The sequence below is a fragment of the Lepeophtheirus salmonis genome, chromosome 6 (genome assembly GCF_016086655.4).
Source record: "Lepeophtheirus salmonis chromosome 6, UVic_Lsal_1.4, whole genome shotgun sequence".
NCBI classification, from domain to species: Eukaryota; Metazoa; Arthropoda; class Copepoda; order Siphonostomatoida; family Caligidae; genus Lepeophtheirus; species Lepeophtheirus salmonis.
Genome location: NC_052136.2, coordinates 3316341 through 3340509, shown reverse-complemented (window position 1 = coordinate 3340509; position 24169 = coordinate 3316341). Strand labels below are relative to the sequence as shown.

The following is a 24169-nucleotide window of genomic DNA, read 5'->3' as shown; positions in this document are numbered from 1 at the left end:
TGATTTCCTAATCCCTCCTTTCACTCTTTTTTTATCGGCCCGATCTTTTTTACCACTCAGGGGTCCACAGGACCGATTAGTCGGCCATAGCTATCTTTTTATTTTCTTAGTTTTTAGGTAGGTTTGAAGAATATAAAAGCGAAGAAACTAATGAATGATAGGTAGCCAAAAACGTATGATAATACGTACTAGACACATATCTAGTTTCTTTCTCTATAGCTTATGATAAAAATGCAAGAGTAACTACGTCATTTCAGCTGTTGTAGTTACCATAAAACCGTTAAGAACCGTCTTTAGGACTGACCAACTTTATTAGGGCCGGACTGATAGGATTGCAGTCTTTTTATTTGTTTTCTTAGACCCAAAATCCCCTAAAATTGACTTATTACACACCGTTTTTGACTTATCTTTATAGTATCTCGCAACGTTTCCCTCAAATAGAAATAGGTAAAAATGCCTACAATTAGTTGATACTCTGCCAATTCTTCCCATTTAGTTAATTATTAGATATGCATTGTTGAGAATTGCTGATTAACAATAACTCAAATGAAACTAATCAACGTTCAGAACACTGATAAGGAGAGAAAAAGCAGAAAAACATGACAGCTGATAATAAAATATAGTGAAAATTCTTATGTCAGTAAAGTAACACTCCACTGATAGCTTAATGTTTGATCTCAGTCACGTCAATTTTTGAGTAAGACTGTCTTAGTACATAATATTATGTTTGGGAAAAAGTAATTTCGTATTTCTCGCCATTTTTTTTAACTTAGTATATTTTGTTCAATATTGATCAAAATAGATCATACGATAAAGCGTTGTAAAGGTGTGAGTATAAACTACAAATAGATTATTGGGCATAACTGATTCAGTCGTGAATTATTGTACGTCGAGTATGGAGGTCTCAAAGGAATAAATTCGCCTTATTTTACCTTTTTACTATCTGAAAACGAAAAATGCATCGAAAGGGACCAAGAAAATTTGTGATGTATAATACTCTTTTAGTTTGTTTTGGAAAACAGTGATTTAAGGATTTTTTTTGGCTCATTTCTGCACTCTACTGTGAACAACTCGACCGTTTGAAGATGTTGGTTAAATAGAAGCAGGAAACATTAGTGAATAGGAGACAACAAGGCATAATCAAGACAACGACAGGTCTGACATATCTTTGATGACGCTTCAGAAGCTCCGGTAAGCTCGGATAGAAGCTCTTATGCATCCAGCCAAGCGTAATGACCTGGTAGCAAGTGACTTCCACTTCTTCCTGTATATGAACAACGCAGTTGGAGTAATAATGCGGCCTCAATAGAGGCCCATGAAAATTGGTTTCCCCAGTTTTTTGACAATAGGGGCAAGGGCTTCTTCGAAAAGGGCATTATAAAGTTGGATTCTTGTTGGCAACTATTTATCTAACAAAGCGGACATACTTGGCTTAAATCAGATGATTGTAAGACTTCATTGACATAAAGCGAAAAAAAAAAAAATACTTTTCACCAACCCATTAATTATTTATTAGAATCTTTTTAATTAACGTTGTTTTCCCTATTTTTTATTCTTTTATGTTTGGTTATCTGTTACACATAATTATCAAACGTATATTTGACCTCATTTCCCGAAAAGTGTTCAAAATGTCCTTATTAAAAAAAAAAATATCGATGATTTATTTAGTACGAATAGTTATGTTTGTTATGACGGCTAATGTAGTTGTTCATTTTTGGTGTTCGATCCCTTGTTTGTGTATCCTATGTTGTAGATAAATACTAAGACCACTTTGAATAAACATTCTTTGAAACCTCGATCAATATTTCCAAAATTTGCTAGAATCTTAGGCACAAACAAAGTACCCCACCCACAAGCCATGATCAATTAAGAAGTTACAATTTACAGATGTGCTGCTTCAACAAAAAAACTACTTGGAACATAAATAAAAGAAAAAAATAACGGAGAAAATTCTAATTCCTTATTTTATTTCATATTTAAATATTTTTTATGGATATTTGAGTCAATTATAAACATTGCATACACATTTATAGGATGAGTTACGATAGCCAAGAATTTTTGGCTATAGTTTATAACCTTTTAGTGAGCCTATCAAATAATATATGTGTCATTCCATGTTAAATCAACAGAAATAATTAAAAAAATGTCACCCTACCCCCTCAGATTTAGATAACTTTTGGCACACAAGCTCAAGTTCATAAATTAATCAAGTGTGCCAAATTTCAGCACATAATTCTTAGTCATTTCTGAGATATAGATACTCGTTTCAGAACAAAATTTTCAACGTCACTTTAATGCCTTTTTACTGGACGCTAAAAAAAAAAAATCTGAAATAAACTAGGAAGTACTTGATCAACAATAAAAAAATTTGCCCAACTCTTATGAATATGCAACTTTGGCAAAATTTTCTACATAAGTAGGGGTATCACTAATCCAAAAATCATAATGGCTTTTATTTATCATAGCTCCCAGTATGGGATCTCAAAGTTAGGTTACTTTTCTTTGGAAACTTGATTAATTTTACTTAGATTTTTATATATTTAGGTTATTTTATGATTTATATAGACTGAAGAAAGAAAATGGAACTATAGTAATCCATATTCATATCTGAATTTTGGGTACTTTCAGTGTAATTAGCGGTCCCTTCAAATCCTTAATATGAATAATCCTTGCTAATAGAAATGAATGATTATTCTAATAATCATAAAAATGTCATCCATACTCAAATTTAAGTGAAATCCTTCTAGCTTGTTTTTGTATTGATGGGCCATATATATATGTTAGAAGATGAGATAAAATTATGATACACACATATAAGTATTATAAGGATACTTCAGTCCCTGGAGTAGGAATATAAAAATACACTTCAGGGAAATAACAGGCTTCCCCCAAGCTGTATTGGTTAGAAATATTCTACTCAATTCTGGTGTATCAATATACATACATATATTAGTGTTAGATCGGTCTAAAAAGCAACTAAAAAGACTACTGTCTTTTTCCTTATAAAACGTATCAGTCCTAGGACGGTCCTTATTGGTTTTTTATTGTAACAGCTGAAATGACGTATTTAGTAACTACGCCATTTTAGAAAGTTAAAGTTTTATCATAACCTCTTTCAATGAGACGAAATACCTGAATTTTAAAGTAGAGGGCGTGTGGTTGAAACATATAATGATTAATACTAATTTTGGGCATGCTAAAAAAACCGAAAATCAACATGGCCACCCTGACAATTATAAAAGTGTTTGGAGGAGAGCATCTTAGCTGTCACGATGTTTCATTAGATAAGCTAGAAGCAGCTGTCACGAGGAGGGAGGGTGGGACAAGAAAATAAACAGGGTCTACGCCGAGATCGATCTTGAATTCTAATTTGAGTCCAAGAAGGACTTACAATAATAAGTTCGAATGTAATTGAATGTAGTTGAAAAGGAAGTTCACTGCACAGGAGTTAAATAATAATAAGAACAGCTGGGGAAAAGATTACCAACTCCAAATTACGAGCGAGCTAACAAATGCACGCGATTTTTATCACGTGCATTTTTTATTCAAGCATCTTTAATTCTTTTCTTCGTTTTTATCTTCTTTAATTCTAGTTAGGAGTGAAGATAATATTAAGATATTAAGAACCGTGTAGGACCAACTTATTGGGCCTTAGTTGAATGGCGAAAAAGACCAGATCAATTAGAAAGAAGACTAAAAGAGAAAGATATAAAAGTCTTATTTCTAAATCAGTCATAAGACCAACCCAACACTAATGTATATTGATATAAATTATTTCTTAATCCAATTTCAACTTTACCATTTACAATTTATGTACCAAAGTAAATTTATTTCGATGGTCATATAAATTGTATCAAGTTTAATATATATTTATAAAGTGTATTTATTCTCCTCATAATATTCAGAGAAACGTAGTAACTAGAATATCTCATTTCCCGGGAAATTGTCCTTGTGCAGATGCCGGGATTTTTTATTTTTATTTTGGGATCCAGTTAGTAAATGATACATTTTGAAAAACTTAAGTAGAAAGAATCAATTTTAAGCTAATTCTAACTAAAGGATTAAAAGGGATCTGCAAAACACCCCAGAAATGTTCAGCCTTCACGATTGTTAATAAGGAGTCCTTGCTGGAAACCTTATATGTCTTCTCCTCAATTATATCTTGCATTGCAAAGTCAAGAGGTTGATATTAGGTAAAAAGGTAGGCAATATCATTTGGCCGTTTGGCACCAAATTAGAAAATACAAATTTCCACAAAAAAACTAATTTTGACACATTACTATCATTTCTTGACAAAAAACGAATTCTTTCGACAAATTTAGTAGCATAATTTTAGCACCTTTCCATATCCCCCCTGTAGTCATAAGCATTCTCAAAAGTTGCAAAGTAAACAAATATGGCTTGCTTATTAGTGGTTGTACCCTGTGTATAATGAAATGAATAAATGTTGTTCTTTCTAGAAAATAAATTCTTCCGGGAAAATTGGGCTAGGTACAAAATACCGACCAAAACGGGATATTGAGCAAAAGGCCCTTGTAGGTACCTATAATGCATTCTGATGAATATGGAATAACATTTAAATTTAGATTTATTACTTACAAAATATATGTATATTGAGAAACAGGATTAAGAAATCTATATAAATCGCTCTTGAATAGTTGGCTGGAGCGAGTGAAAGATGGAATAGGTGAAATATTTGATATCAAGGTTATGTTTGTACGCCTTCTCCCCCCCCTCTTGTTTCTCATTTTTTTAACATCTCTCCCCATATGCTTTCTTTTACTTATAAAAAATACAAATGTATAAAATATGTATGTACATTGGTACTTTAAAAAAAAATATTTTTACGACTTTAAATTAATAACTGGGAATTGTTTTTTTTTTAATTACACAAATGATCAAATATTATAATTAGATCGGTTTAAATAAATAAATACATATGTAATAATAAATAAAAAAATCTATATGTAAATATAGAAAGTGCTGTGCTTTTATTATTCATCATACAATCAATACTAAATGCTTAAACATTATGCGAATTAACAAGTTAAGGCCACCTCATTGGAGGAGGACGATGAAAAATCCTTTGAATCGTTGCTAAGGATGGAGAAAATTTCTCCAGTTGATTATTTATGAAATCTGTTTCAAGCATAATGAAGAGGTTTTGCGAATATTTTTTTAACATTCCGTAGCTGATCTTTTGTTCATAAAATAATATTAACAAACATTTCACTAGTTTTTCATCAAGAGTGAGCTTGAAGCATCCATCACCCGTTTGACGTTCTCCAATTGTATAAGATATAAGATTGAAACTACTCCATGAACAACTTATTTTTAAGAACTCTGACATGGATAAAATGTAGGATAAGTTCTTCATTAATTAATACATAAGGTGGTCCAAATAAATTGAGAAAATCTACAAAAGTAGCGTCGGACTTAGAACTTTAACCCATAAACTATACCAAAAATTGGCATTACATTTTAACAGCTGTTTTTTGAAGGTTGGCACTAACTGAAAATGAGGTGAATTAAAAAAAATCTAACATCAATCCATGTATTGAGGTAGTAATCAAATACATTGGAGATGAAACATATTTAAATTAGGATTAACATCATTACTAGGGACTGCGTAAAAATATATCAATTTAATTGAGCGTACGTCTCATATTAAAAAAGAATATAAATAAATGTATAAAGTTGTATAAGAATGGTTAATAAAATCTCCCTGGACAACTCTTATTTTATACAAGCCGATACTATAAAATAGGAGTTGAGGTCTTATTTTTAACAACAAGTGTGTGTAGCTAAGCTCATTATACAATAGAAAATAAGTACATTATATAAAATACAAAAGCATATTAAACAAAGTTATTTAGCTCTGATTGTTATTCTTTTATTCTTGAGAAGAGAACATTTAAGTATTGTGTAACTACGTGTGAGTTTGATAATAAAAAACGCTGGGTAACACCGAGGTTTTCTTCAGTAGGTATCTGCTATATTTTTAGAGCAGAATTTGTAAGAACTCCTTGCAATGTCGAATACGATCCCGCCTTCAATTTCCTTGGTATAAACACATCAAATAAATTCATATCCGTCTTCCAACCATTAATAATCATCGATGATTCACCTCTCATTTCCAGTGCTGACTGCCGACTCGCATGACGTAACTAAATGACCCTCTTCAAAGTGGGAATGAAATGTCCGGAATGAATTTACTGGGAATGAAATTACTAGGAATGAAAAGATAGGGAATGAATTTACTAGAAATGAAATGACCTAGCATTAAATTAAACAATAATCACTTTATTGCAAAAAATTATTGATACACTTGGAAGTTTAAAATTAATGAAATTGTAGTCTATACATATTGAAAAAAATATATAAAAAAATACTTGAAATAGCTCAATAAATACTCCAAAGATAAGAAAACATCTTTTTTTTTTCAAAGGTATAATAAGAATGTAAACATTCCTTTGATAAAATTTGATGTAGGTTGGTGCTTATACCATGTGACACAAGCTATGGATATATATATATATATATATATTTTAAACATACAAGAAAAGTCATAAAACTTTATTTTCTTTTAAAAATGTTATTTTTAACTTTCATCTTTATTTATTTATAATTTTCGTAAATGCTAAGTATTTCCCCTATGTTAAAAAAATGATAGGGCAACACTGACAATTTGAAGAATGTTTTATGAAAGAACAGATTAGCTGTCATGTCGTATTATTAGATTAGTTTCAAGCCGCTGTGAAACATACGGGATGGCCCAAATAAATTGGTAAAATCTTTAAAGGCTCATAACGAACGAATTAGATTGAGTGGAACCTTATTTTTTTTTTTAGAAATATTTGAAAGCCACATTTAATGATATTTAATTATTTATAATGAAATCTGCGTCCCTTAATAACCTCGACTACACGGTGCCGGAAGATTTGGAAGGCCTGGGCCATCTAGTGCAGATCCAGCTTTGTCATTGTACGGTTGATGGACTTCTTCAGTGCCACCAAAGACGAATAATACTTGGTGCACATCCCACATGCTCTATCCTCTTCCAGAAATATAAATTTCATGGGTTCAAGTCCTGACTGTTTACAGATCAAAAATCCAGGCTCCATATGTGAGTACGTTTTGTAGCCAAGACATGCTGAATTTTTTTGGGATTGTGGGCTAGAGTACTATCTTGTTGGAAGGCGTACTTCCTTCCTTGGGATACTCCATTCATCCAGGGAATGACCATCTCCTCAAGCACCTTCAGGTACACGTCCACCTTTACTGTTTCGCCCTTCTTGAAGAAGTGGGTGGACATGACGGTGGGTGGAGATGACACGCAGGATGATGGTTCCGGCTGGATTTTTCATCTGGAGGATGGTCTTAGAATGATCTTAGAAGGGTCTAAACTGATCAATCTGTTGCTTTTGAGGTTGAATGATCGGCCAACCGTGAAAATTTTCTCGTCTGAAAAAAAATTCAAGAATCCCCCAGTTGACTTCATCGAGTTGATGATTTTGCTGGCTCTGATCACTCTGGTGGTCTTGTTGTCCTCAGTGAAGAGATGGTTGATAGTCTTGACTCTAGAAAGATATCCCAATTGGACACTGGTTGCTTTCTTGATGGTTGTCTTGCTCATGTGACTGGTCTTTATGAGCTTGGCAATGGGGGTTGTCGGAATTCCATTCATGGACATTTTAAGCCCCACCACGAACATGAGGGATCGTTTTTTGTCCACTTTCGTCTTGTTATGTTTCGTGTGGCCATTAAAATGCATTTCGCCATCAGATATTCAACGCACTCAATTGTTTGTACGTTGTAAAAAAATAACATCACAAAATTGGGCGTACTTTGAACTAATGTTTTTCATGAAAGGGGGTGTCTCTGATCCTCACTGCCTCTAGAAGGGAGTTTAATCGGTTATATGAATAAATTATATTAACTAATTAAATAATATCATTGCAATATGAATCGCCACAAAAGGTCGCAGAGTAAAAAATGGTATGCCATGCATGATTCGTCACTGTTCGACAGCTGCCTAAAAAGGAAATTCACTATCCCTTTACAATTTTCTTCTCCTTTAATTTTTGAAAAAAAAAAAAAAACAATTATTGATCTTGTTTTATTTTTTAAGAAAAGAAAAAAATGTTTATTGTTTTCTTGGAAAAAGTTGTAAAATATTCTGCATAGGGGGTCCTTGCTTTCTTCATATGTACTTGCCAACATAATTTTGTACTTTAGATTGAAAATAACAACATAAGGTTTTTCGGGAAATATTTTATTTTGTTATTTTCTTGTATTTGCTACATGGTTTTTATTTTATGTTTGAATAATTTTGGTTTTGCATTCGTTTGAGTGAACCACAAAAATATATTTTCCTTGTGGGTTTTACTGTTTAAGTTTGAACATATACTTACATACTTTTATTAGAGTGGGTCCTAGCGTGTACTAACAAAATCAATGTTAATTTTAATATCGAGGTTTCATTACGGAGTTAAACGACAGCTGAAACAAAAATAAACAAGTTTTGTTTTTATCCCATGTCTCTCACTGTGTTATCTCGCTAATACAAAAGTATTGAATGTATTTTGTCATGATTCTACTTCTGTTCTCCTAATTAGTTTTTTGAACAAGATTGGTTGGATTAAAATCAGCTCTTGTTAACTGTGAACAATTATGAGTATTTATTAAATAAATATTCCATAATTTGCAGAAAGATTGGCCAACTACCCAATTGGTTTTATGCCTTTTTTTCCGGAGGAAAGTTTACAAGATACAATAAAGGTGACAACGTGACGTTAGTGTAAGAATATTGGAGTGACTACAGACAAGACAACGCTTGTTTGATCTCCTCCACGCCAGTGTTAGTCCCAAGAAGGCTGTAGTGGCCGTTTGGATCTCTATCTAGACTCCCTAAACATCAAACAGTCAATGCCAGTCCTTTACAGAGCCTAAACTTCTGCAGCAACAATATGGGTTACTTTTGACCTTCATTCTACTTTAGATTCGCTCCAAGCTGTTAACCTTACTACGGGATACGCCATGGACACATCATCCATCGTCAAGAATGAACAATCTATTTGGCAGCGTGTCAAGACTGTTATTGCTTTTCAAGGAGGACATATTGAATCAAAAATAGAGCAAAATATAGTATTTCATAAATTGGTTAGAGTAATTTTATCTTGATTCAATAAAAATCACGTTTTTCTCATTTTATTAATACTACTGCAAGTTTAGGGTTAACACTCCGAAATATTGGCAACATTTATTTATGCTAGCATATATAAATAGTATTGAAACATTATGTTATTAATTAAAATTGGAGATATCGATATTTTTCCAGCTTATCCTTCAATATAGGGTAAAACGTTAAGAAGCGATAGCTACCGAGGAATAAATTCGGGAATATGCATTTTATTTAAAAGCTCAATATCAAATTGTTAAATAGCATAAGCTTTTCTGAAAATGATGAAATTGTAATATAAATTAATTTAAAATAACTTTTATTCGAAAAACCCACCGTATGCTCGGGTTACATGGCGGAGACGAAGATACACTTGGGTAAAGGCAGCACAGAGAGTTTCTTCTGAAATATTGCCCATTTCTGGATGATGACCCGCTCATTCAGTGTGTCTTTGGTGGGGCTTGGTACAAGCCCTAGCCTGAAGGATGTATCACAGAGAAAAGTCCATGGGATTTAGTTCAGGTCTCCTAGGAGGCCATACATTATTTTCCCAAACGCTCTTGAATCTTGTTTTTCACCAGTGCATAACACATTTTGCAGTGTGAGACGATGTCCTGTCTTGGTAGAAGATATAAGGGGCATCAACATCAACAAGTGTCCTGAAGCCAGGGAAGGATCTTGTCGACCAACATGACCTTGTTGACGTGTGGGTTGATCTTCACGTCCTCCTCAATGAAAATTAACTTCATTTTCTTTCCGTCTGACATAATACTGGCCCAGGTTATGACACTAGGTGGCTTCTGCCACCTGGTGATAATGCAGTGGTCCTAACAGATGCTGTCAATGTACAACACAGTCATGCTGAACAGTGAACAACTTTGTGTGTGCGTCGTCTGCCTATGTGCCTCTTCGTCTACGCCAAGTTATCCAGACAAAGAGTGGCTATTTCGAACAAAATATATATCACCATTTGATCATTTTAAAAAAAAATTCTGCTAATCAATAAATTTATATTGAATTCCTAGACTAAAACATACCTTCCTAAACTTATTCTTCACCTTGTACAACCGAAAATATATTAGGCTGCGAAGTTATTATTTTATAAATATAACTTAATGACAGGTGAGCATGTTAAAGTAAAAAAATGACTTTTTAAGGCCACCCTAATTTATACTTCATGTTTTAAATGAAAGAAATTCTTTTAAATAATAAATAAACTTGCAATTGCTCTTACAATTTGAAATGTTGAAGGTAATATAGACTTACAGTGTACACGTTACCAACATAAATACATTTATCAATGTATACACTCGTATGTAAATATTTACAAATATATATTATAGGGGGAAATTATTCAAAAGTAAAATAGAATTACCATATCATTACTTCTTAGAAAATAAATATTAGAGTTGTAAATTCTAAGCATTTACTCGTGAGTAATTTGTTGTTGTTGACAACAATTTTTTTGTTCCAAACTTATTACAATGATTCTTTAATTATTGATAAGGGAACAACTTGGTGAAAGTGCTGTATTGGGCCTTATTTATAAGTTCTAGTCCAGTCTTAGAACTGATCTTAAGACCGTCAGTCTTTAGAATTTTCATAATAATGTAGATGGTTTATTAACCGATATAAGATATTTATTAAGATCATTGCAAAAATACTTCTATTTTCATAATCTATATAAATAATGCAATTTTGTCTTTCTGTCTGAATGTCTTTATGAAAACGAGTCACTAGATATACTGTGTATAGTGGTGTATGGTGTATGTAATAAATATGTTCTAATCTAAGACATAACAATATTGTCGTATTATTGAAAATTTGAAGACGTGTGCATATTGTCTTTTAATTGGCGTCTAATTATTCTGGGGAATGCAAGGTACAATCGTTAGTAATACAATTTAATACGAAAAATTGTATATTTTGCGGGTATATACAAGCGGGACTGTACAGGGCCACGGCGTTTAAAGGAAGAACACACATTACTATATAAGTACAATTGCTTATAAATTACAAAGGAAAACACCAGAGCCGATTTTAGGAGGGACCATTAGGGCATCTGCCCTGTTCTGTGCTTGATTATAAAATCTAAAGACCCCGAATTTTCTATTTTTTAAAGGACTGAAGACGGCAGATTTATGGTTGCTCTTGGCTCTGCTAACGATGGTAACGACCTTGAGTAACGATTATTTAACACATATTTTTATATGTAAACGAGTATTATGTAAAAGTAAAAAAGAACCAAATATGTATATACTTTCATATTTTATTAATTTTAACTTTGAGATAACTTTAATTCATTTTTTTACATTATATGGAATTTGTAATCAATATTATGAAGACATATTACAAATATTTACCTTATTTTTGGAATTCCGGATAAATAAAATTTTATCGACGTCATTTTTTTTTTTTTTTCCCCCAATTGAGCCATAGAAACTTCTTCTTTATGCTCGAACATATACATTATGTCAATAACGTACTGGGAATTGTTAATCTAAATTCCCCGCGCATAAGGGATTTAAAAATATTTATTTCTCTTGTCAGCAGTACTGTTTTTCATTATGATGCCAAGTTTGAGTGTGATCTGAAGATCGGTTTGCTTGCAACAGCTAGATAAGTCAGTCTACCTCACGAGTACTCCAAGATTTTTACAATGAACGAAATTATTGAATAAAGAGTTTGCCTTAAATTTTGTGTTGCGAACGAAATTTCATGTCTTGACGCGTTGAAAATGTTACTAAAAGTTTTTGATGAATCAGTTTTATGAAAAATCCGTGCATATGAGTGTTACAAAGCGTACAAGGAAGATCGTGAGATCATCAAAGACTTGTCGCGTTCTAGACGACCTTTTCTTTGATATCTGCGGTCTGGTGCATAATGCATTCGTTCCAAAGGTACTAACAGTCAATAAGGAGTACTATTTGAGTACACTAATGCGTTTGTATGGGAAAATACGTCAAAAATGGCTGGAATCATGGAAGAACAACTAGTGGATTTTACAAGAACATAACGCACCATTGTACAGTCCCACGATTGTGAGCGAATTCAAAGCCAAACACACAATAAATAACATTGCATAATTTTTATTTAGATACATTTTTCACCGGTACTTCTTTGGAATTAAACATATTAAACGATATCTAATTAAAAAATTTTTATATTAAACTTTTTGTCAAAAATAATTGTTAATTTTAAAATTTGCAATAAAAAAAAGTGAGGAAGATCAATCCTTGCTGAAATTTGTAGTTTGACATTATAAAAAAGGTTAAAAACTCTATTGGCTCACTACATAATAAATTTTATAGCAATACTCATTTAACTTAAAACAAAAGTAAAACACATTTATCTGAACCTTAAACACAAACAGGATATTCTAATGCGCAAAATTAGTCTTTACAATCGAAATAAGTGGCTCTTTAGGACGCACTTTTTACAGCATAGCTTCTTTTCAGCGTGTTTCTTTTCCCCTTAGCTATTTTTAGCGCCATCAAAAACTTCCCTATTAATGTTGACTTTCTTGCATAAATGAATACATTAATACAATATTGATAACCTAAACTAAAGTTATATCTATTTTACGTTACTGAATTTCCAAAATCTAGTCAAAACATTCCAAATTTTGTTCCAATTTTAGCTAGAAAATGGCAATATAATCCGTTTGAATTTATCAAAATTGCCGTTGTATTCCTAACATCGAAAGAAAAATAAACAAACGAAGTTAGATGGATCTTTCCTACGAAGCATTCGGTTATACTGGATCATCGTTTCCATTCTTGATAAAATTATTTTTGGATACCTAGTTTTATGTCTTAAGAACATGCTTCACCTTCATGTTCTGTTCAAGGAATCTCGTCTCCTTTTATGGAGGGATGGTTCATTGTGCAGATGTCCCTTCATATCAAGATCTTTGATAGTGACTATTGACTTCTGATCTTGTGAATCATCACCTCTATGCTCAAGAACACATCAATTCCTCTAGATCTTGTAAGGAATCATCGTATACTTCTTTAAGAACTAAGGAGTTTCATTAAAAGACAGAATAATCGACTGAAAGACCCAGTGAGGAATACACACAGAATAATCATCCTCCATCCACAGATCATTCAATGAAATTATTGAGTCCATTCCTCCTTAAGTCTCCTACTCTAAGAAAGCATTCATTGATAAGAGTCATTCAGTGTCCTGAAATGCTGAAATCATTCATATCTATCACATTGATATAATTCCATTTATAAGATGGAGTTTGTGATGTGTAGTCTATATGGCTAATTAAATAACCTGAACACTTCAAGCTCACCCTTGATTTCTTTATTACTTTTGAGTCTATTTTGTCATTGGAAAACATGTGAAAGATAATTCTATTCTGTTATATTATTACATATAAATTATTTTTGGGAACTTTTAAGTGCTTATATGTTTTAAAAAAATATAAGTGACTTACGCATACTTCAACTGGAATAGCTGAATGTCGTTGCAATTCTCAAACTTATTAAGTCGGGGATCCTTTTATAAACCGCTTCCCACCATATTGGAACATCATTCTTGAAAAGATCTAGGATAGATAGATAATAACTAAATGTTTTCCATAAGAACTAATTATATTGTGTTTTATTAAAGACAATATTTAAAATGATACAAAATAATAATACGATTTGGTCGGACAAATAAATTAAAACATAAAAGATATTCCTCAAAATTTAATTGCCTATTTATGAGTTATCCGTTATTTTATGTTTGTATCTTATTGATTCCTTCAACCTTATTTCAATAGGAAAATGCTATTTAATTATTGTAACTATAGATATGCAAGTTATCAAAATTATTACTGTTATCAGTTGTATAATTATTATATTGGTCTGTGTTACAAACTGTTCAAGCAATATGAATATAGGTATGCTTTAGAAAATTTTATTTCCTGAGTATCATTTAAATATTTGCAAAAATATATATCTCTAAAGAAATAATAGTCAAAATCACAAAGCGTACTTAAGACATCATATTCAGTTATATTAGCAAGATCATTATATTAAGCTCTACATTGATTATGTTTAGCATAAATGACAAATTAAAATCTTATTTTTAGTTTGTTTTTGACATGATCATTTCATGTTTATTACATAATATCCGATTATTCTTAATATATTACTTATTTCTCCACTATTTTGATGACAAAAATATTCCTAGTATTAAAAAAATAATGTTTATTCCTAATTAAAGAAAATATATTGAAAATATTCATAAATGACTTGGATGCGGTCGATCAAAGTTACATTGTAACTAAAAGTTGACTACCATATTCATAAATTTTTTTGTAGAATGATTACGTTATACACAATTTGGTATGTCCAAGGTATTTATTAGATGAGGTATTCCCCTTCTGAATGGAAATAAAGAATATTAATGTCATTAATGTGTCCATAGATTTAAAGATAGTGTTGTTCCATCAAAAATAGAAATCAAGAAATTGTACACTTCCATAAAAAATTCTGCTAAATCATCTTCCAAGTCTACAAGAGCCATTATTGCTAACAATGTCCAAAATTTCCAAGAGCTGACGGATACTTTTCCGGAAAAACTACGAGTCGTTGCAGACTATTTTCAAGAAATATACATAGGTAGACCGTACGGCTTAGTCAGAAGGGTTGCTAGGCATCAACCAGCTCTCTGGAACATGTACTATAGAGTGACACAGGGATTACCAAGGACAAATAATTCAGTTGAGTCGTGGCATATGGTTTTCCTGTCCTCTCTATAGTGCCAGCATACCTCAATCTAGAAATTAATAAATGTAATTGCGCGAGAAAATGGACTCCAAGACGTAGTTCTGCAATAATTATTATCAGGCGCTAATCCTTTAGGAAAGAAAAATCTATATAGACGAATCCCACTCGAACTAGAAAGATTAATTTAATTGAGGAATATATTAGCAGTACTCGATTTCTTGCGCGGATGTGCATTTAATTTTGAAATGAATTTATAATAAATATAATTTATATGTTTTTAATCTTATAAAAATAAGACTTTTGACATTATATAATTAATTTTTGTGTTGCTATAATTTTATTTAATAAGTTATCTTCTTTTCTAATTTAGAAATGTAATTCTAAATCTATACAATTCCTCAGCAAACAATTAATCCCAGTTATTTCATTGACAATTCTCGGAATAGTTCATTTTTATACTAAGAAAGATTAATAAGCACTTGTTTCAGAGAACAAGTTTAAGAAATTTGAAAAGCTGAATGATACAGTTGACTGAGAAAGTTAAAGGAGTTCATTATCGGAGGAGATAGTATAAGAAAAGTGTTAAAGAATGAAGTAAGGGGCCTCATCTTTGAACGTAACATCCCTTAGAGATGGTGCACACGAAGTATATAAAATAATATATGGGTTTCTTCTAATGAACCATAGATCAACTAAATTAAGGTAAGAGTTGAAGACCTCAGGGATTTTCTTAGTCCACGGAGTTGACCATCGAGTCTTGTTCGCTTCTTTCATCTCTTCAATACCATACTAACTTTTTTTTAAGAACAAGCTTAAGAAAAGCACATTCTGTGTTTGGAATAAGTTTTGACAAATCTGTGTATAATTACTCTTGAGTCATCAACAAATTCAAGAAGAGTCTTAAGTATCCATTTTCCCCAATACATTGTATCAAACACAAAATCCTAGAAGAGTCAGAATCAGTAAAAGATTAATGTAGAGTTTAAGTATGATTTACCTAAGTTTAGGAGTGTTTCTAGCTTACATCCTTTGGGGGACTTCGCCCCAAAAATTATCAACACCTTAATACAATACTTATATAAATTGTTTTATTATATATATAATAAAATGTTGGGAGGTGCCGAAGAAACTTTTGGCGCTAGCGATGCCACTCTTTAAGTCAATGATAGAGATAGTAAAAACTGAATGATATAGTTGATTGCAGAGAAAGTTAAATAAGTTCCAGTAAAGGAGGAAATAATTTAAGACATGAGTTAAAGAATGAAGAACGGGGAGCCCCTATTCCATACTATAGGTGGAAAATACCTTGAATTTTGATTACAATTTTAAGAAAAGTTTATGCAAGTGTGCTTCTGTCACTCTATTCGTATTCCTCGTTAGAGAGGATAAATCATGTCCTATTCCACTTGAGAAAATAAGTCAACTGATATAACTGAATTTCAGGGTGAGGATGATAAATGATTTCACTATGTTTTGCCAATTCTCTAGCTCCCTTAGAGGCGGAGCTCAAAAGTATATAAAATGATATAGGAGTTTATTCTAATACACCATAGATCAACTCAATTCAGGAAAGAGTTGAAGACGTCATGGATCTTCTTAGTCCACGGAGTTGACAATTGAACCTGGTTCACATCTTTTATTCCTTCAACACCTCACAAAGGAGATTTGGCACAAACAAGCGAGGAAGATCGAAATAGAAACAATAAATATTGGTCTTGGTTATGAGGATATGCAAAATTTGGTAAGCTATTCTACTGAGGGTGATAGATTAAGAAATACAGCACTTTTCAACCTGCCAAATAGTGATCGAAAGACTGTTCCTCGTCCAGGACTCATCTCTAGAACAGGATCTCCTCCGCGAAGTATCAACTTCTCATCGTCTCACTTTGCACTCCGTTTCTCTTATTAAGATCTTGGGGAAATTTAACTTCGAATAGTCTCAGCACATTATAAGAGCAAAAGCTTTTCCGCTTTTCCAACACGTTGGTTCAACCCCCCTCTTTTGGTCATTGCGTTGGGTAAGACTCCTCCGGTATAATAGGAGAGTCTATTTCAAGGCTCAATGCAGGCATACTGCATGCCATATACTAAGTAAATAGAATGCTACTCCTTATCTGAAGACTCCATGCGTGCTTAGTTTCAACATGTGGATAATATAATGTATTGTTATTGGACTACTAGTGATGACATGATCCTAATCTTATGATGGAAAGTAATTCCAATATAATATAAATACGATACGCCGAAATGATACTATGCCAAATAAAAGTAAGCTAAAGAGATCTGCGCTGAACGGAGCCACGCTAAAAAGATACACGCCCAAATGAGTGTTACGGACTCTAAAATAATAAGTAGGCAAACTTGTTTAGTATACTTACAAGTTAGCAATGCAATAATTATTCAAAATTCTAAGAAATAGTAAAGCACACTAATTACAAATATTTTGCTTTAATATAATTATTAAATAAGTGTGATACAACGCTTATAATTCTCAAATCAAATGTTGAAGTAGCTGACATATGTTGTAAAATAAATTCCTGATGATTTTGTTTGTCAACACTCCAGGAAGGGAATTTTGCATAGATTCTAGTATTATTAGTTTAACGATATGGTGGTAAAAGGAACAAAGTCAGTAGTAAAAGGTTACAGAATTAAGAAAATTTGATGAATTAAGCCATAAGTAATTTGTAAAAGTTCCAAACAAAAAAAAAAATGAGATGAATACTTTTAAAATATTTGCAAAAAGAGAAGAATGCAATTTTGAATATTCCTTAGATGGTCGGATATATTAATTAGAAACTTTTGATTTTATTTATTGAAAATTCTCTATTTATAAGTATTGTTGCTGTCCTAAGACTTATAAAACACCTATTATATATATATATATATAATAGCCCAATGTTTAAAACACATGTTTGATTCAATTATAAGCATTTTACTCAAATTTGTGGGAGGAATTAAGATACTCCTGAATTTCGGTAATAGTTTAGAGCGTTTACTTGACCTATCAGACTTATACTAGCTCCGGTATGCCCCCTTTCAAATTTAATTAATCAAATTTTCTTCTTTTATTGGCTACTTTCAGTGCAATTTGACGGTCCTCCAAAGAGTTAATTAGAATAATTTGCAGATAGAAAAAGCCGATAATTCGACAAAGAATACAAATGTAATCCATATTCATTCTTTAGAAAAATCCTTTTAGCTTTGTTTTGTGTTGATGAACCACATATAGTATTTGTATCTTCTTTGTTTATAAAACAAATACATATATAAACAACCTTATAATAACATATCATGTATATTTGATGGGGAAAATATTATATTTCTGTACAATAATGCGAGTTTTGGAAACTCAATATGACATATTTTAGAATACAATGTCATAACTTTTTCATATTTACTTTTAAAAAAAAGGTATACATGACAGGGTAAAGTTTGACTGAACCAACTTTTATTTGTTAAAAAATAATATATACCTTATAAATATTAAAAAAAAAAAAAAGAAAAATCATTATATATACATTATAATCAACGAAGTCTTAAATAAACTATTAGCTGAAAAAAGTGCATGCTAAACTTCAAAACAGCATGTGTTAAAATTTCACTGCATTCTGACCGTTAGTTTAGAGGTTAGAATCGTTTTAGTGAGCCCAGTTTTGTAAACGTCCATTCACTGGCTGCTGTTTTCACAGCTGACAATTTTTTTATTCATGCGTGTAGTGGTAGATCCATGTTTCCTACAACGTCACATAGAGACGTAAAAATTCTTTTCTATTTTACTTGAACAGCTCCAAACAGCGCTCTAAATGTCAATGCGATGTTGTATCCGGTCCGGTATGAGCAATCGCACCAACTACTTCGAAATCAACTTGTGCATGCACACATTTTTATATAAAACTGTAAAGGGACTACCCCTTCTGATATCTTCAAGATGGGATATATCTCACCCAACCTCATTTTATGGTTTTTAAAAATTATTTTGATATATTCCAAAAAACTGCCAATTTTGCGTGATAAGAGCATTCACCATCGTCACTGCTTCTACGTCTGCGTTTAGGTTTAGCATACCAGTCAATAAAAGCTAATTTCCCTATTGCAGAGTCCACATAATGATTATATAGCCACAATTTGGGTCAACAGTATTTTCCCCCGTAAAAAAACAAGAACAATGTTTAATCAACACACAAAATTCCTTTCTCTCCGTTGTCTTTAAAATGACAAAACTTGGGTCACAAAAACAATCATAATCTCTAAACCAGAGCTTCCCTTACCATTATACCCCATACACCACTTAAATTTTTTTTGTTTTCTGTCGACATCCTATTCAATTTTTTAAAGCTTTTAATTTTAAATATTTTCGAGAAGTAATTTTTGAATAATAATAAAAATAATCAAACCCCATAAAAAAGTGTCAATATCAAGCAACAACACAAAATGGTGTCTGTTTCTAAAATGCCCTGAGCTTATTAACGAATATCATACCCCTACAAATTGGAACCCACTAATACATCTTAACCATGAAACCCTATCAATAGGAAGAAAGTTGAACCATATATGCTATCCCTTATTATTAATCCTAAAGTGATTTTGACTTTGGTAATATTACTATTTATTGAAGTATTTTCTGCTTTTTCAAATAATTTTACTAGGCTGCCACCTAGCACATCACAAATAAAATTAGGATATCAACAATATATTTAATATTTAGCCATGAATATGCAGAACATTAATTTATTATTGGAATTATTATGGGAAAATTTACGTCCTGGGTAATTCTGTGGCCTGCCTAAATATGTAGACCCGCAAATTTTAATTATGCTAAGATAGACTCCTGACAGATCATTATCACCCCTTATGGTCAATATACCCTGTCCAATACGAAAACCTGAACAACTATAAAATATTTTAAAATGGAGAGTAAGGAGTAGTTACAAGTTTGAAATTTCTATGAAGGTTTTATAATTTTATCAAGAAAATTTGGGAGTAACTTTTATTATTATTTTATTTTGATTTAAATCATGGAACAATCAAAAGGAAACAGGATACTTATATTTCTCTGTACGTGAGGGACATTACCAACTCTTTAGGGTGCTCCCACACCACTGCGTATCCAGTAAGGGACAGATTTGAGACATCTGGGTCAACTTGAAGGCTTACAGTATCAAGTTTGGTTTGACTCCAAATTATGTGAGTTTTGGCATCCATCCATGTGCCCCCATCATATCCAGATCTGAATCCCTTGGATTACAGCATATAGAGCGTTGTTGAGAGGAAAGCCTGTCAAATCTCCCACAGGAATGTGGATGACCTGAAGGCTTCCATCATTGCAGCCCGGGATAAAATAGATGAGACCTGCATCAGGAAGACCTTCTCCGTCTTTGTTTGGAGGCTATTGTGGCATCTAATGGGAATTCTATTTATTAAATTGTAACTTAATTTTATGATGATCTATTAAATACAATTGCAAGTTTCAATCTCTTATTGTTTTTGGGATTTATGATCAAATATTGTGGTACTAACTAAAATGAATGGTCCGTGACCTTTAGGAATCTTCCAATTTGACTCCTTAGTTAACTGTTATAATAAAAGAAACATTAATTATATATATTCATTTTATTAAATTTGTTCAAAACTTTTGACGGAGTCACATGTCCTTCTTTACAAAGTACATTGATGATTTTATATGTTTGAAAAGTAAGAAAAGGAAAAAAAAGTATCAACAGGTTAAATAAACAATGAGTGACGTCCATCCACTAACAATTTTAGATTTCGGTTACGTGGACTGTAGATCCCTTTGGGAACTAATGTTCTCAACTAACGGTCAAAATTAAATTAAATTTTGACACTGTTGGAAGGTTTTTGACAACCAGGAATTAGGTGGGTTGCTATATTTGGGTCATACTGCGGACTTATTGTGTAATGTTATGTATTGTAAAGAAAAACAAAAATAAATATTTTATTAATTTCTTTTCTCTTCCTCATTAGGCAACCGACTTGGAAGAGATTATTCATCGTATTCAAGATCATACGGTAACTATTTCAACATAATAAATATTATTTTATGTCAAAATAATAAAAAGGAAAAAAAACAAAGAAACTAAAATGTCATTTTAGTTATTTATGCTTCTCCATTTTGAAAGGGAAATTTGTTGAGGCTTGATGATTATGATATACAAAGTTCTTAGAAATAGATTACGTATACGTCCACAATACACGCATAATGGATGTAGTAACAAGTCTTATGTCGGTCCTTATTTAAGACTAATGACTAAAGTCCTGTCTAGTTCAGTCCTGCATATGAGTCCTAAAACTTATATAGTTCAGTCCTTGATGACGTCCTCATCTTTATTTTTTTTTAAATCCGTTTTCGTACTGACAGTACGACAAACCGATGGTCTTAAGGACAAGTCCTAAGACTGGACTGGACAAAAATATGAAAGGATTAACACCATAATAGTAATAAACTCCCCTATATTTATTGATAAGCATTGTCCTCTATATTTTGAAAAAGAGTTATTATAATTTTTACCGAGTGTTCCATTAAAATAGGAACAATTTGATTTTTAAACTTCTGACCTGTCTTAATCATTAATGTAGCCACCCGTGGCAATGGCTTCCAGGCTGCGACGGAAGACCTGGCACCCGCTCCAGATGTAGTCCTCTGTCGTGGCGTACCAGTGATGGTTGAAAATGACTTTTGGGGTCTCATTTTTTGGATGAAGGACACTTCAGGTCTTCCCCTTGACATGCAACCAAGCAAAAGGTGTAGTATAGGGGGTTTGCATTAGGGCTGTAGGGGCTCAAAAGTGTCAACAAAGGGCTCAAGAGAACTCAAAAGAGTCTTGCAACGGAGGAGATGGGGTTCTTTCCTTGCTGGTGGTAAAAGTGGCCTGTCTACCCTCACAAGGCTCTTTCCATACACTTTTTTGTTAGCCTTGCCAATCTGGTGTGGAACCCCAGATCTCTTGCATGGACCCTCTTGGACTTGAGGGGATTGGTTTTTTTCTTTAACTCCTCCGGACTCCAGTTTGACCTTTTTGACTGAGCCCTTCTTCCTCTCCAAAGTTTCAGACTTGCTAACGGCGTAGACCGTGGTCCTGGAGATGCCCAACTGCTTAGAGTGCGCGAATGAAAATTCATCAATCACGTTCAAGTGTCATTTTCTCGATTTGTACATAAGCTAGAGAGCTCAGTTTTATTTTATTTTGTATATAATTGTTTATGCTTTAATATATCGAAATATGAATTAATTACAATCACTCAACCTTAATTAATTATTGAACAAGTAAATCTTCAGATTTAAATGAACCACCCGGTATATGAATCTTACAATTTTTTTGCCTTTTGCTGTGTTATTGAATTTTAATTGCTAATTATATAAAACAAAGAGGAAGAGCTCAAGAAATTTTTCAATTTAAGATTTTGAAGTCATCAAAATATTAGTTATTCGAAAAAAATAATAATAATAACATGAAAATCGCTATAAGATAGATCAATAAATCTATGTATAACATATTAAAATGTCTAAATATATATATACATATTCTTAGCTAGAGATATCTTGTCATTGAAAAGCTGCTAATAAATATCTGGTTTTGATTATTAACAAACAAAACAAACCTTGTGTAAAAACAAAATAAATCAAATGCTTTCAGGAATACAGGTACATCTAGAAGAAATTGGGACCTGGACTCGTAACTTGTTAGTCGACTTGGACTTGAGGCCCTATTTTGACGATTTTTTTACTCAAATTGATAACACAATCAAATATTTATGAATTGACATGGATTCCATATATACGACTGAGGTATCGACTTGAACTCTAATGCAAGTTTATACTAAAAGCCTTAACAATAGTGCTTTGTCTGGCCTTATTTATTTCGTCCAGTTCAGTCTTAGAACCTGAATATAGATCCTTGGGATCAGTATTTATAACTGATTAGAAATAGAAGATTTAAAGTTGAGTGGCGTCATCCAGTACCAAACTATATCAGGGGTTAGGACATATATGCATGACTAAACTGTACGGGATTGCAGTCTTCAAATCTAAATAAGGACCGGCACAACACTACTTAACTCTGTGGACCCTGTCTAATAATTATGGACTGAAATGAGTTTTCTAAGAAATCTGAGGACTCGAATGGGACTCGATAAAACTATTCAAAGACTATAACTACACAAGGACTTGTGAGAAAACATTTGAAACTGGATTTGAACTTGCCTTGTAAGGGCTTTTCCCCACCTATGACATCCTGTCATTTGTAAAATATATTTGTCCGATAAATGGCTTTAGTAATGTGTAGCTTGCGTTGTATAACTACGAATGGTGTACTCTGGATGGTGTTAGAAAGATCAGATTTCTCAGTCAGTTTTGTGATTGTTTGACTCAGCATTGCTTGGTGTGGTCGTCCAAGGAAATCGTCGAGTCCGACCGTCATGTAGGGACTGTTTTGATTACCAAGAAGATAAGCATTAACAAAATCCATTAAATATAATGGATTTCTTTTGACTATATATATTATTTGGATATTATCCCTTCTCTAGATAATATTCTATATTCAGAAACAATAGTGAGTCAAATGCATGACTTGACAAAAATTAATCTTGTACTTTTTTTTTTGTAAAGTAAAGAAGATATGATGAGCTGAGTTCCATATCCTTTATTTTTTATTACCCAACAGTGAAGAGGAACTGCAAGTTGAGCAGCTGACATCCGACCAACCGTTATTTTCCTTCATTGAGGAAGAAGGAAAGAAAGGAAAGAGAAATTTTCCTCTCAATGGCATTCCATTCATTACTACTCATTTGTTGCATTCAAACACTTAAATAATAAAAAAGAAAAGAATAGCAAGACAAGAACAGCTCAAACATTCTTTTTTTACCTATGTTCACTATTCACCCCCAAGAAACTCATCATTTCCTCAATAAAACCAAAATTCATGTACAAACATGGTAAATGATGTAATTTTACATCTGTGTGCAGTTAGGTTTTCACTTTTCAGACATTTCTAGGAGGGGTCTTAGTTATTTTTTTAAAAGATATTTTTATAAATTTATTAAAATATAAATTTGTTAATTGTTGATATCAAAATAAAATGTAACTACATATTTGATCCCTCTATAGAGTTGCGACACCAAAAATTACATATACATTTAATTGCAATTTTATCCCCTTAATTTTTAATTACGAGTTATCATTACGTAGCCAAACAACAGCTGAAACAAAAATGAACAAATTTTGCTTGTATCCCGTGTCTGT

General features: G+C 32.3%; 1 protein-coding gene across 1 annotated transcript in view; it reads left to right on the top strand.

Annotated features, from left to right (window-relative positions):
- The window catches only part of LOC139905821 (dynein light chain roadblock-type 2-like), a 73226-nt gene that overhangs the window by 7217 nt on the left and 41840 nt on the right, over positions 1–24169 (top strand). The window contains exon 2 of the mRNA XM_071889568.1: positions 20896–20940. Within this exon, the coding sequence (XP_071745669.1) occupies positions 20896–20940 (45 nt within the window). The remainder of the gene's footprint in view (positions 1–20895; positions 20941–24169) is intronic.